This window comes from Denticeps clupeoides, chromosome 4 (genome assembly GCF_900700375.1).
Source record: "Denticeps clupeoides chromosome 4, fDenClu1.1, whole genome shotgun sequence".
Classification (NCBI taxonomy): Eukaryota; Metazoa; Chordata; class Actinopteri; order Clupeiformes; family Denticipitidae; genus Denticeps; species Denticeps clupeoides.
The window spans coordinates 18,762,447-18,775,803 of record NC_041710.1 but is presented as its reverse complement, the minus strand read 5'-3'; the positions used below and the strand labels follow the sequence as shown (position 1 = coordinate 18,775,803).

Below are 13,357 nucleotides of genomic sequence, written 5' to 3'. Positions count from 1 at the left end.
TAGACTTTTAGAACAATTTCACTGGACTAAAGGTTTAAATAGGATAAATTAGCACACTTCTGCTATAGTTCCCAAACAAGGTATCCTAACATTCATAATTGCTAAGTAGCATTTAGAAGCATCGAACCATTCTACTTCCATCGATCAAACACAAATATGTGGGCTTTCCAGCAAAGACCCGTATTATCTGATATTATTCACAGCCAAGACCAAATGTGAATTATTTCCAATGATTTTCTGATCTCCCTTTTCATGTCCATTTTTATGCCAAAGGAACAGGACATTTGTGGCCAATACAACTGCTATTCACTACCCATTAGAATTTGTTTAAATGCATGAAGTTCTCCAAGTCACACCATTCTTTAATTTTCATTTTATTCAAGCCTCCACCCTGGATTTATGCGAGATTTCCTTCCTCCTGGCTCTCCTGCCTTTTGCTCATTCACCACGATCCTGTTTTGACAGGAGTGGCGCCGTGGTCCTCTGCAGAGCTGCATCAGCAGTCGTGGCCTCCATGCAAATATGCTTCTCCTCCTGTCTTACTTTCTTCCCCTGTTCATCTCTTCTAAGGCGCGGGGCATGCTATTTCCCCCCATCCCAGGGCTGTCCGTCGGACTGCCAGTCAACTTTCAGATGCGGGGAACAGAACGTTGTGAGGAGGTGTTTTTGATGGACACGCACATGCACGTAATGTAATGACCTGCCAAGTTAGTTCAAGGTTTACTGGGTTCAGCTAAACATGAAGCGGGTTTGGAGATTAGCTCAACTGCAAAAGCCTTTGGAAAACAGCCTCAATATAATGATAAAAAAATTCTAAATAAAAGAGCGGAGCTGCGTGTGACACTGATGAGAACTGTTACTGGCATTTCAACCTCAATTCACAACTGATGGATTGCAGCAAGTGCAGGACTCTCACAATCACTTTGTCTTGCTTCAGTTTCCATGCAACCACGGCCTAAACGATAAAAATATACATTTGCATTTATTTTTTTTACACTGCAATCAGAGAAATTATGCCATGTTGGTGGGGAAGTCATAGATAGAGAGCAGATCGAATTTCTGTGGAGGCAGAATCCACATATATATTCGCCACTGATCACACATTTTTCATGTCCACTTTCATTTGCCCTGAGAAAATAAAAAAAAATATCCCATCTACCGATTGCTGTCAGGTACTAGCTTGGCTTTCAGGTTTGCATCTGTCACTCTAACGCCTGCGCAGTGTTTTAGAGTACAGAGCATACTGTGTATACATGCGTGTGCGATATGCATAATTTACGATAATATCATAACGGCTGTTGCAAGATACAATTATCGATTATAATTGTAAAACAGAGTTAATTCCCTAATGCAACAGTCTAGATCACTGAGCATGTGCAAAGCGTTTTGTGTAGCCGTGCACATTCGCCAAATGGGAAGTTAGCATTGCTCGCTGCTTCAAAATGAGTGAAGAAACAGCGACGGAGGACAAACCAGCCTTGCATCCTGCATCATTCCTCAGTGGCAAGGAGCCAAACACATGGTGTGGAGGAAAAATGCAGTGACACACGTCCCCGTTCTTGACCTCCACCTCTTCTGCCCTGTAGCCAGTTGCTCCTGGAACTGTTTCCGGTTGAAGCATTTTATGGCTAAAAACAGAGGGTATCAATTCTGTTACGGACCAAACGAACCAAAGGGTCACCAGAGCCGCCACCAACTAAACAACCGACTAACAACTAAAGCTTGGACCAGTAGCATTATAATGGACACGTAATGTACACCATGAAACTGGACTAAAACCTATTCTGCACTGTCCAGTACCTCCAAACATGGACAGATACTCTATACCACACTTTGGACTTTTCCATCCCTACAATTGTAGGCCTTTTTCTCTTATTGAACAAATCACCACCAACCCTGCCCTGACACCACTTGCAGGCTCCCTCCCTACCCTTTTCCCCCAAGGATTCTTCCTTTCTTCTTTTCCTTGTGTGCAGAACGGTCAAGTGTGGGGGGTGTCAACCGTAGGGCCCGTCAAAGCCCATTGAGACATACTGTATGTGATTTGGGGCTATATAAGAAATAATTGTTGTTGTTTCGGATATACAGTTCGAAAGTGAAGGTGAACCGAAAGTGATTGTCATTGTGAAACACTGCAGCACAGCACACGGGGCACACAACAAAATGTGTCTGTATATTAAAAATCTAAATCAATACATGTTTTTCTGTAAGTAAAAAAAAAAAAGAGGCAAATTATGGGTCAGAAGCCTTTAGCTGAGAAGACTGGACTTCCTCTAAGTATGAAACAACTGTATAGAGTCTCCTCAGAAGATCACACACATTCTGCACAGAGATCATGATACTAGACTGGATTTAGAGAAGCGCATGTCTTTGTACAGTGAAGCAATCCTTCATTAAAGCGAACACCACATGACGATGTGAAACTCAGCATTCAGCAGTTTAAACCCGCATAAGTGCCACCATGAAACTCTTCTGGGAGTAAAACATCTGCAAATTGTCAGATGAGTGTCAGACACTCGAGCAGGGGTCAGTGAAGTGACCCTTGTCTGTTCTTGGTGTGCATCGTTGACTAAAATCAATGAGCACCTCTCTTTAGGCTCTTCCAACAAAAGGGAGGCGCTTTTAATAGCATAAAACCCCAGAGTGCAGGAGATAAACTGTGGGTTTAGGGTCACGTGACAACAGGATTTGCTTTAAAATAAGGTGGGAAAAAAAAACAACTCCTATGGGGGGGGGGGGGGGGGGGGGGGGGGGCTGGATTTACCACAAATCTCCATACAGCCAATTCACTGAGCAAAAAATGAAAAATGACGTCCCGTTTGATTTAATATCTCTTACAGTGGAACAGAACCCCCCCGGCACGATAAATGCAATCCGCTGCTGAGAGCCGCCAGCTGCCATGCCACAGATGTAGCAGAAGTGACTTCACCGATTTGAAGGCATTAAAAAAAGCAGAAACGAACGAACGAAATAAGCCACGTTTCACACTTGACTCCGCAGACGCAGACAGGAAGTGGGTCAGCAGGCTGTAGCTGGAGGGCGGCAGAGGGGAGAGGGGGGGAGATGGACAGAGACGGGGAGGACCAGACACAACGCCCGGAGAAGAAAATCATCCCCGTCCGTACACAGACTCATGGTTCAAAGTGCAACGGATTGAAAGTATTTCTATTTCACCACACGCAGATTTGAGGTTGAAACCTTGTCGATTAGTCCTCCGTCTTTTCTGATGATTATTTTGCATGCGTTGTGCAGACCGATTGGCTCGTGCCAATATTCAATACTATTTTAGGGAGGTAGTTGCCTAGTGGGTAACACACTCGCCTATGAACCAGAAGACCCGGGTTCAAATCCCACTTACTACCATTGTGTCCCTGAGCAAGACACTTAACCCTGAGTTGCTCCAGGGGGGGGACTGTCCCTGTAACTACTGATTGTAAGTCTGGATAAGGGCGTCTGGTAAACGCTGTAAATGTAAAATGTAAAATGTAATTTACACTTGGATGAGTTTAAATGCCGAGGGGCCGATTGTGATAACTGACAGACACACAACCTTCTAAAATGTGCAAAACCAATCTGATAAGAATTCTCCTGCTCTCCAGTCTTAAGACTTAAATAAGCAACTTTTCACAAAACATCCAAGCAGCTCCTATCTTCTCCCTTCTTCTCAGCAGACATCACGAATGATATTCACCTTGTGACCAAACCAAAACCAACCAGTAAATCCGAATCATCTGCTTAAAAAAAAACATTCTCATCCCGCCGTCTCTGAGGAGAAAACAGGCCTGGCAGCTCAGGCCTCCGCCTCCCTGCAGCACCCCGGCCGGGAAGTGTGGCAAGCTCGACACGTCTGACAAGGAGGAGCTCATTAAATAATGATAAATCTGGAAAGCACAACACCCTGCTGCTCGGGGTCCTTCCTGCCCGTCCTGCCAGGACCGCCAGCCAGCAGCACATTTGGTGGAGGACGGGGACGGGGACGGGGGGGGTCACTTCACATTTTGTAGCCGTTTACAGTCACGCCGCTCCCATGGCTGGCTTTTAATGGGGCACTGGGTCCCGTGGGACGAGCAGGGGGCGAGCTTGTGAACGGTGCATCTGGGCGCGTCACGGTGAAATGCCCCCTCGCCCAAGCACGTGTCAGGGCTGTGCTTCTGGGTGACCTACTTCTCTGCACACACACACACACACACACACACACACACATGCTGAGACTCGCAACGAAATATCCGCTGCAGCCTGCAGAGACGCAGACCCCGAACATACAAACAATCCCACCACTTCAGAGTCATCGCGAGGGCTGATATGAAACAGATCCGCACGACGCCCGGGAACCAGGGTCTTCAGAGTGGAAAGGTGATCTTCACGGGAGTATTCGATGGTTCATAATAATACTTCAAATCACAGACTTCCAACAAAATGTTTCTTTTCTTTTAGCATTCAACTCCAGCTCAGAGACGTCAGTGGCACGAAAAACCCCACAAACACGACCCACATCTGCAGCGAGGCGAGAGAAGTCAGACACAAAGGCTTCCCGAGCCAGCTTCCCGCGCTGCAGGAGATCCACGGCTCCACCTCGCCCCGTCCCGGCCCCGCTTTCTGAGAGGGTCCCTCTGCGCCAAGGTTACGAGGCCGGGACGTGGTCTGGAGCATCCTCCCAGGACAGCAACAGGCAGCGGTGCCATCGCCATGCCAACGTCACTCCTCTTCCTCGCCAGCCACCAGCCCTTTTAAATACACACACATGTAGGACATCCGTGCCAGGAGGTGTGAGAAGGAGCGGGAAAGTTGGTGTGGATCTCCTCAGGCCCCCCGTCCGTGGGCGGAACAAAAGGCCGGCGAGCGTCCACGGTGTCGGGGCGGCCGCACCTGAGCGGCCAGGGCGCCTTTGTTCGTTTTGGGGTGAATGGGGAACGGGGGAGAGGTGGGAAAGTGGCTCAGGTGCGCACAAGTGCGACGGAAGGGAGGAGAGGAGAAAAAAGAGGCGCTATTCCTCCCTCCATCCCTCCATCCCTCCATCCCTCCGCCCAGTGTCCGCCGGAACAATAATTCTAGAAATAAAAGACGCTCATTCAACTTACCCTCAGCGCGGCGAGATCTATTTCATTCAGACTCCGTGCCGGGGAGTCGGTCGCCATGTTTCCGATGAATGAAACTCACGCCGGAGAGAAAGAAAGACGGCGACAGGCGGTGATATCTGTCGCCGCAGACGGACGGTCGGCGGGCAGCTCGGTCCGCGAGGAAGAGGAGGGCGGAATAATCCCGGCGACTACCGGCCTGCTGGAGCGGTGGAGGCGAAGCCGCATAGTACCGAAGACATGTCACCTACACTGCTCCAGCGACATAAATCCACGCACGGGGGGCGGAGGGGCGTGAGATGGGAGGGGTTAGCACGGCGGGGGGCGGGGCCAGGCCTGACTGGACCGCCCATTACGTGCGGAGCAGCCACGGCACTTCCTTGGAATGAAATCACGCAGATAATCAGAATGAGAAATGTGGGCACGTGTCCTTACATGTGAAAATTCATCTGCACAATAACATACCACACCATATTTATTTATAAAGCCCTTTAACACAAGAAAGGTGCTGTACATTAAAATAAAAATAAGTTCAATTACCAGGAACAGGACAGACAAGGACAAAAAGTTCATTAAAAATAAAGACTAAAAAGAAAACAGAATAAAATAGAATGAGAGAAACATGCAGCAATTTGAATTAAGCAGGGGTTGAATAAAACAGAAAACATTTAAGACAACACATTAAAAGAGTAAGAAACCACATAAAACACGTCATAATAAACCCATATCAGAACCACGTCACACTGGGTTAAAAGCCATGGTGTAAAAGTGAGTTTTTAAACGAGATTTAAACGCACTGATTGACGGAGCCTGTCTGACACTGATTGGCAGGTCATTCCATAGACGTGGGGCGGCCACTGCAAAGGCCCTGTCACTTCTGTGCTTGTAATGTGACCGAGGAACAGACCTGGACCTGAGAGAATAGGATGGAGAAGGTAAGAATGGAGAAGGTCTGACAAATAGGCTGGAGCTGATTTGATTGATATTGATTTGCAATTTGAGTGACAATGCAATGTATATGTATAATGTATATTTTATATTTTTAAAAAAAATCCCTTTTCTTATTTTGCTGTACTTTACTAGCCTTTAGGATTGGTCGAGTCTAGATAACACTGCATGTTACTCATGTATTACTGTGTAAAGACTAATAAACTTGAACACGCTCCTGAACACACCAACACCTTCAGCAAAATACTGGTAAGATTTTCAGATCATTCCCTCCTGAGATTAAAAAAAAAAAATTAACCATACAATTTAATTAAACGTATGAATTTGCTAGGTGAGTTGTTCACAATTGCTGTAACAATACCACCTGCCATTTTCAGCTAATAATAGTTAGATGATAATAACCAGGTTCATGGTCGATACTGTTGTTGTGAAATTCTCATACTTGTGAAATCTAGCTCTAATATCAAAATACTTAACATGCAAGTAGATTGCAGACATTCCTTGCCAGGAAGCTATTTTCCAGAGAACAAGATTTAAAATAATGAATATGACAGTTGTGCTCTTTCTATAATCCGGTAAAATGTAATTATGAAATTCTATGCAAGAGTCATGACTGAAAGCTGGCAGGCAACACTAGCAGTTGCTTGATGTGTTTTACGTGAGACCGGAAAAGCAGAAATTTGCAGCAGACAGAGAACAACTGAGATCAGCAATGCATTACCAAGGCATGCAGCACACAGTCTTACACTTAAAGGGCCCTAATCGCCCTAATTGCCGGAAATGTGGGCGATTCCGACCCATACACTTACGTGAATAGGCAGCGCAGCGATGCATTACCCCCCCTCATTGGATGGAACACCAAAGCATCCAACAAAATACGGTGGAGGCAGCGGGATGGGTGGCAACAAATACAGGTTTCATATGTTTCTTGCCTTGGCATCTTTTAATCTCTCCTCCTTCCTTCTTCAAGGCACTCAACCTTGGAGGTGTGAGGCCACGATGCCAACCACTGCACTTGACTCAGCCCCTAGTCTGGCTCATAACCAGAAGTTGAGAGACATGTGAAAACTTTTAATTTTCATGTTATGTACTATTTTCGGTATTCACTTTGCTCCACTGCTTCATCTGAACATTCAGACAGAACATTCACTGGAATTTCCATAGAAGCCAAGAAGAAAAGAGTAGGCATGTCAGAATGACATTAATTACTACTTCTTCTGTTTACAGTCTTCCCTGGAAAAGCACGCAGTAAATCGCTGCAGGACTTATCTTCATTGTTTCCACTGAGCGCCTGTTTAACCAGCGATCATGTGACAGGCCATCAGTAAAATTAGAAACAGTAATAAATAAAAGTAAAAGTGTCAGGAAGTTTGATAACTTTTTTTTTTAAAGAAAACACTTTATTTCACATGTATTATGTTTAGTTCTAAATGTCAAATCACATAACATGAAAGTAAATTACAGACCTTCCCTGGCAGCACCAGGAATTTGTATATTTTCCAGAGAACATAATGAACACATTTTTCATTATTAAAAATAATGAAAAAGTTACCCCAACAACACATCTGTAGTTACATAACCCAGCAATTATTAGGCGATTCTAATGAAGAGTCATGACTCAAAGCTGGCAGTCAACACTGACAGTTGCTTTCGGTCTGTCACACCCAAAGAAAACCGTGAGAATAATTAAGACAGGACGTGGAACATGGTATGACCTCATTTGGATGGAATTATGGTGCATTTTGCTGAAACGTCGCACAGCCTAGCACAGATAGGGGGAAAGAGTGATAAATATTGATGGGAGATTGCTGCCACACATGGGTGACAGTGTGCAAAAAACCTTTGAACCAGGAATGTCACTAGTATGGAAAGACAAGGTGGGACTAGCCCCCAGAGTTGTAGGAAGGAACTAGGAAGAAAGACAGGCATCTTTCGTTAATATCTACAGCAATTATGCTCTTCACTGGCTCCCTTTTTCTCTGGAAGATCCCTTGCTTTTGGTTTCTGTTGTCGTTTTTCCATTTCCTAAAAATGACAGTCTTAATGTCACAATCGTCTGGCATGATGAGGCAGGTGAACTGAGATGATGAGACGGGATGACGAGGAAGAAGGACGCATTCGCACAACGTAACAATTCAGGGGTTTGATTGGTGAAGAACAGGACCGGGGAGACATCCAGCAACTGGTGAACATGTAATATAAGTACCGGAGGAACCCCTTCCGGACCGGATCATGACAATGAGTACATTTGTTGTTTTTAACAGCCTACATGTTGGGATTGTGTTCATTAAAACATGCTAGCAAATTGTCACCTCACTGTCTTTGGTAGGCATGTGGACACATGAGTTTGGCACTGCGGATTGACAGACAAAAAGGTAAGAGGAAAAGGGTATGTGAAAAACAGTTTATTGTACAAGTGCAGTAAATGCAGTAACACACAGAAAAGAGCACAGACAAAAGTCGAGCTTTGTAACATCATGAGGAAGAAGCTCATGACTCGAAAATGGAGAAGAAAAGAAGAAGGAAGCGCTCTGCCTTAATTCCTAGCGCTTTCACTTTCACCAAGAAGCTACCGGGGGACAATCGCACCGGCAACCTTGTGTTCAACCTTGTGTTCAATCCAGACAGAGATCATAAGCTTGGGCCACAGAAGGCCCCTTATAAGCCCACAACCTCCAACAGTGGACTTTACAGGTGGTGAAGGGGGCCAGAACTGCTTCAGCCCCTGCCCCTAGTGGTGTTCCATACAGTGTGTACAAGTTCTTCCTCACCGGTGGAAGATCACAAGGGTGATCTGGCACAAGGGAAAAGTTCATTGGAGGTGCACAGAAGGTGTGTGGATTCCCAAGGAATAGAGCTTCAAGAAGATCAGTTTAGAATCATCTTGCTGCTAAGCATAGAAGGAAAGATTCTCTTTCGCATCTTGCCATGACGACAAATTGAATTTCTTCTGAAAAATGTCTACATTGACAGCTCTGTTCAGAATGGTGAGATCCCTGGTGTGCAGGAGTGGTGACACAACTAATCAGAGAGGCATGTGAAGGAAAGGACACCTGACCATACTGTGGACTAATAACAGGCTGCACCATCTCAGTCATTCTTTTTGCATGTTCTTCAAGTCAACAGAGGTGCCTTTATGGATGACCTGACTGTTCCAACTGCATCAGTCCCGGGCAGTAGATGGATCCTCCAAGGCCTAGAAAAGGCCAAGGATGAACTTTAAACCAGTAAAATCATGGTCTCTGGTGGTGAAGGGTGGAAAACTATTGGACAATTTCTGCTCACTTTTCTGGAGCCATCACTGACCATCAGTAAAGAGCCTTGGGAAGTATTTTGACTGCAACCTTCTGCCTTCACCCTGAAATTCAGTAATGAGCTTGAGAACTGGCTCAGTTTTGACAAATCTGGCCTACCAGGCAGGCTCAAGGGGCAACACTCTTGCCCCGGATCCTGTGGCCTCTGCTAGTGTACACTGTACCGGGGCAGTGGTGGCCTAGCGGTTAAGGAAGCGGCCCCGTAATCAGAAGGTTGCCGGTTCGAATCCCGACCCGCCAAGGTACCACTGAGGTGCCACTGAGCAAAGCACCGTCCCCACACACTGCTCCCCGGGTGCTTGTCATGGCTGCCCACTGCTCACTCAGGGTGATGGGATAAATGCAGAGGACAAATTTCACTGTGTGCACCGTGTGCTGTGCTGCTGTGTATCACATGTGACAATCACTTCACTTCACAGCTACCTGTGCAGATGGCTCAGTCTCCCACGTAGGCTGAGCAGTGCCGCCCGGTATGGCACCAGCATCTTCCTGCAGCTCCCATTCAGCATCCTTGCTGAAGATTTCATGGTGTCCATAACACAGAAAGCTGTGCAGTACATGGAATCAAGAGACCTGAAGGTGGCATCAGCTGGTATACAGGTACAAAAAGGCCAGAAAAAGGCAGAAGGCTTTGGTGGGACTCACAGCAATAGGCCAGTAACTAAGGTAGACGAAACAAAACGTAAAGAGCAGCTACATCATGATCAGGGGGAAATATCTGGAAAGCAGACTACCTCAGGATACATTTATTCTAACAGACAGGTGATAACAATCAAGGGTTATCAAGCACATGATGAACATCAACATCAGGAAACCCTGACCTAGAGTGTCGGGACCAGTTGCGGTCATGACAGATGTCCTCCCTAGTCCAGCCAATCTCCATGTCTGGGGAAAAAAACAACACACCTTCCTGTTCCCAACGTCCAGGTCGGGGGTCCCTGGAACAGTTGCTGCCCAAAAAGCACTTGCGGGCAGCCTCTAATACTACCACTAGGGTGGTAGAAGCCTAGTGGGTAACACATTCGCCTATGAACCCTAAGTTGGTCCAGGGAGACTGTCCCTGTAACTACTGATTGTAAGTCGCTCTGGATAAGGGTGTCTGACAAATGCTGTAAATGTCTATCGTTGCCGCCATGACCAGGTGCTTAAGGCAGTTGCTAACAGTTTGCCTTCCATCCTTCCATTCCAACGCCATCAAGGGCCACTACACAGCAAAGGCCATCATGTTTCACAGACCTGCAGAGAAGCCCAGCATACAACCAGGGGCAAAGTCAGATCTCCTCACAGTTAAAGTTCTTAGCCAGGATAACACAGATCATTGTGTCAGATTCCACCAAGGAATGGAGCTTGCAATGCACTGGGAAGACTGCAAGAATGAGGCTAATGAGACAAAGTGAGCCAAGTACCAGAAGCTGGTGAATGGATGTAAGGCTGGAGAATGTACTGTGAGCCCTGGGTTGCCTCCGCATGATGTATCTTACAACTAAAGATATGTAGTTTCACAACTCAGAGTTCTTCTTGCTTGGTGTCTTTCCAAAATAAAGTTTTTCATTGCTGCCTCCCACTGATACCATTTCTGTATGCAACTTGAAGACAGACTACCAACACTGAACAGAATATGGTTTGGTACAATCAGTAGTTTATTCACTGTTAGTTTAGATCCTAGTAAAATCTGACAGAACCAAAGAAGCATGAATATTTCTCCTTAAAATGTATTTATTCCACCCCAAATGAGAATATATTACACTTTTATCAATTATAAAATTGAGAAAAAGAGAAAAGGCCAGTATTCATAAACTAATTGACAAACTAACCTGAGAAACTTTATCACTTAAATAGGTATATATGACTTTTAAAGCCTTCCATTAAAGCTTATTAAAGATCCTGAGGTTAATTTCATAACTGTTCAGATGTACATTTACATTTACAGCATTTATCAGATGCCCTTATCCAGAGCTGCTTACAATCAGTAATTACAGGGACAGTCCCCCTGGAGCAGGGGGGTCTTGCTCAGGGACACAATGGTAGTAAGTGGGATTTGAAGCTGGGTCTTCTGGTTCAGAAGACCCAGCCACTAGGCAACTACCACCCTATATTGTGTATTGGGGAGGGGCCTACATTATTTAAGTAAATAATGGGATCATTTGTCCATGCAGTTTAAGCCAAATGAAAGTCTCAGATTCAAACCCCACCTACTATCATTCTGTTCTTGAGTGAAAGACTTACTTAAGGACTACAAGTTCCTGTAGCTAGGAAATGTTGTTTTGAATAATTATGTCATCAGAAAATATTATAATGTCACATAACGTTGCTCAAAAAGCTTTTGCTCAAACTAGTTATACTCAGCAAACATCTGATTAGGAAGCTTGATCATTTGATCATCTTACTAGCAGTGTCACAACCTTAACAGCACATTTGCATGTTATTTCTCCTACTAAAGTTTATTCAAGTTTAATGGGCACGCAAAACACAGATTTTCAAAAATATAATTCTGGTGTCCAATGGTCTCCCAACAAATCTCTGATGTGAATTTCAACTCCAATCAGCCACTGGTGTCCACAAATTAAAAACACCGGTTGGAGGACTACTTGGGGGACGGTGCTTTGCTCAGTAGCACCTTGGCGGTGAGTGGAAGTAAAGTGAAGTGATTGTCACATGTGATACACAGCAGCACAGCACACAGTGCACACAGTGAAATTTGTCCTCTGCATTTAACCCATCACCCTGAGTGAGCAGTGGGCAGCCATGACCGGCGCCCGGGGAGCAGTGTGTGGGGACGGTGCTTTGCTCAGTGGCACCTCAGTGGCACCTTGGCGGATCGGGATTCGAACCGGCAACCTTCTGATTACGGGGCCGCTTCCTTAACAGCTAGGCCACCACTGCCCCCATTTGGCATCTGCACCTGAGGCATGGAGGCATGTGTACCTGAGAATCAGCAGATGCCAAATGGGAGTGTTTCAAATCAAGTGCTTAATCCCAGGAGCAACTCCACATTCTCTGATAAACAGGCACACCCATACAAGTCAAGTTTTTCTTTTCTTTTTTTTAAAGTCAATTTGTCATTTTAACAATCTAGACAGTACATAATAAAACAAAACAATGTCTCTCCTGAACCAAACATTTAAACAATATTACATACTGACAAACATAGAGTAATATAGAGTAACATGAAGTGCAATAATGGGATGCAGGCAGTGCTAGAGTAACATTTAAGGCAAACAAAACATGTAGACACCAAAGAAGACAGCGAGTGCTAAACCAGTCAGTCCAGTCCCTGAGTGTTCAGGTCTCTGATCAACAACAATAAAGACTATGCAATATGTTCAAATATTGTTACTGTTTTGCAGAATTTTATCAGTACTGTAGTTACATTTTCTCTAACTCACCACATCAAGAACACATATTTTTCTAGGATGTCCTCTGGACACATTGGAGGTGGTGAGGGACAGGCGAAATGTGGCTAAGCTATCATTCCTGCTGGACAACATCTCCCACCCCATGCAGGAGACCCTGACAGCACTGAGCAGCTCCTTCAGTGGCAGGCTGCAATGGACGGAGGTATTCAGAAGGGCTTTCCTGCCAACTGCTGTCCACAACTGACCTCACAAACATAAGTAGACAAAAAAAAGTACACAATCCAGTACACAATCTCCACTTTCTCTTAAGTGCATATATCTACATATGTCTAGATCTACCCACTCTGTACATATGTAAAATCTCACAAATATGTATATACCAACATATTTTATGTTTTACAACTCACACTCACTGTTTTTTCTTTTCTAAGACTCTTTATTTGCTTACATGTACAGTGAATCTTATATTATACAGTTAACATAATGTCTGCGCTATTGTTTTTGCTGCTCTTATCTTGTACTGTCCACGTCCTGCCATGACAATGTAAATTTCCCACTTCTGGGACTAATAAAGAATCCTCTTATTTTATCCCCCATGGATAAGCCACCCACACCTTCAACTCATGCATGATGTTGTAGACAGAAAAGAATTCACAACACTGTC

General features: G+C 45.0%; 1 protein-coding gene and 1 pseudogene across 4 annotated transcripts in view; one reads left to right on the top strand and one right to left on the bottom strand.

Annotated features, from left to right (window-relative positions):
* tnika (TRAF2 and NCK interacting kinase a) overlaps positions 1–5,342 on the bottom strand; it is a 62,183-nt gene extending 56,841 nt beyond the window's left edge. For all 4 annotated transcript variants that reach the window (XR_003749425.1, XM_028975245.1, XM_028975246.1 and 1 more), the window contains exon 1: positions 5,079–5,342. Coding sequence is in view for 3 of the 4 variants with exons in the window: in XM_028975245.1 (XP_028831078.1) it covers positions 5,079–5,135 (57 nt within the window). In the remaining variant the exon portion in view is untranslated. The remainder of the gene's footprint in view (positions 1–5,078) is intronic.
* Positions 5,343–8,526: 3,184 nt separating this feature from the next.
* Positions 8,527–10,734, top strand: LOC114787842 (uncharacterized; annotated as a pseudogene).
* The last annotated feature ends 2,623 nt before the right edge of the window (positions 10,735–13,357 follow it).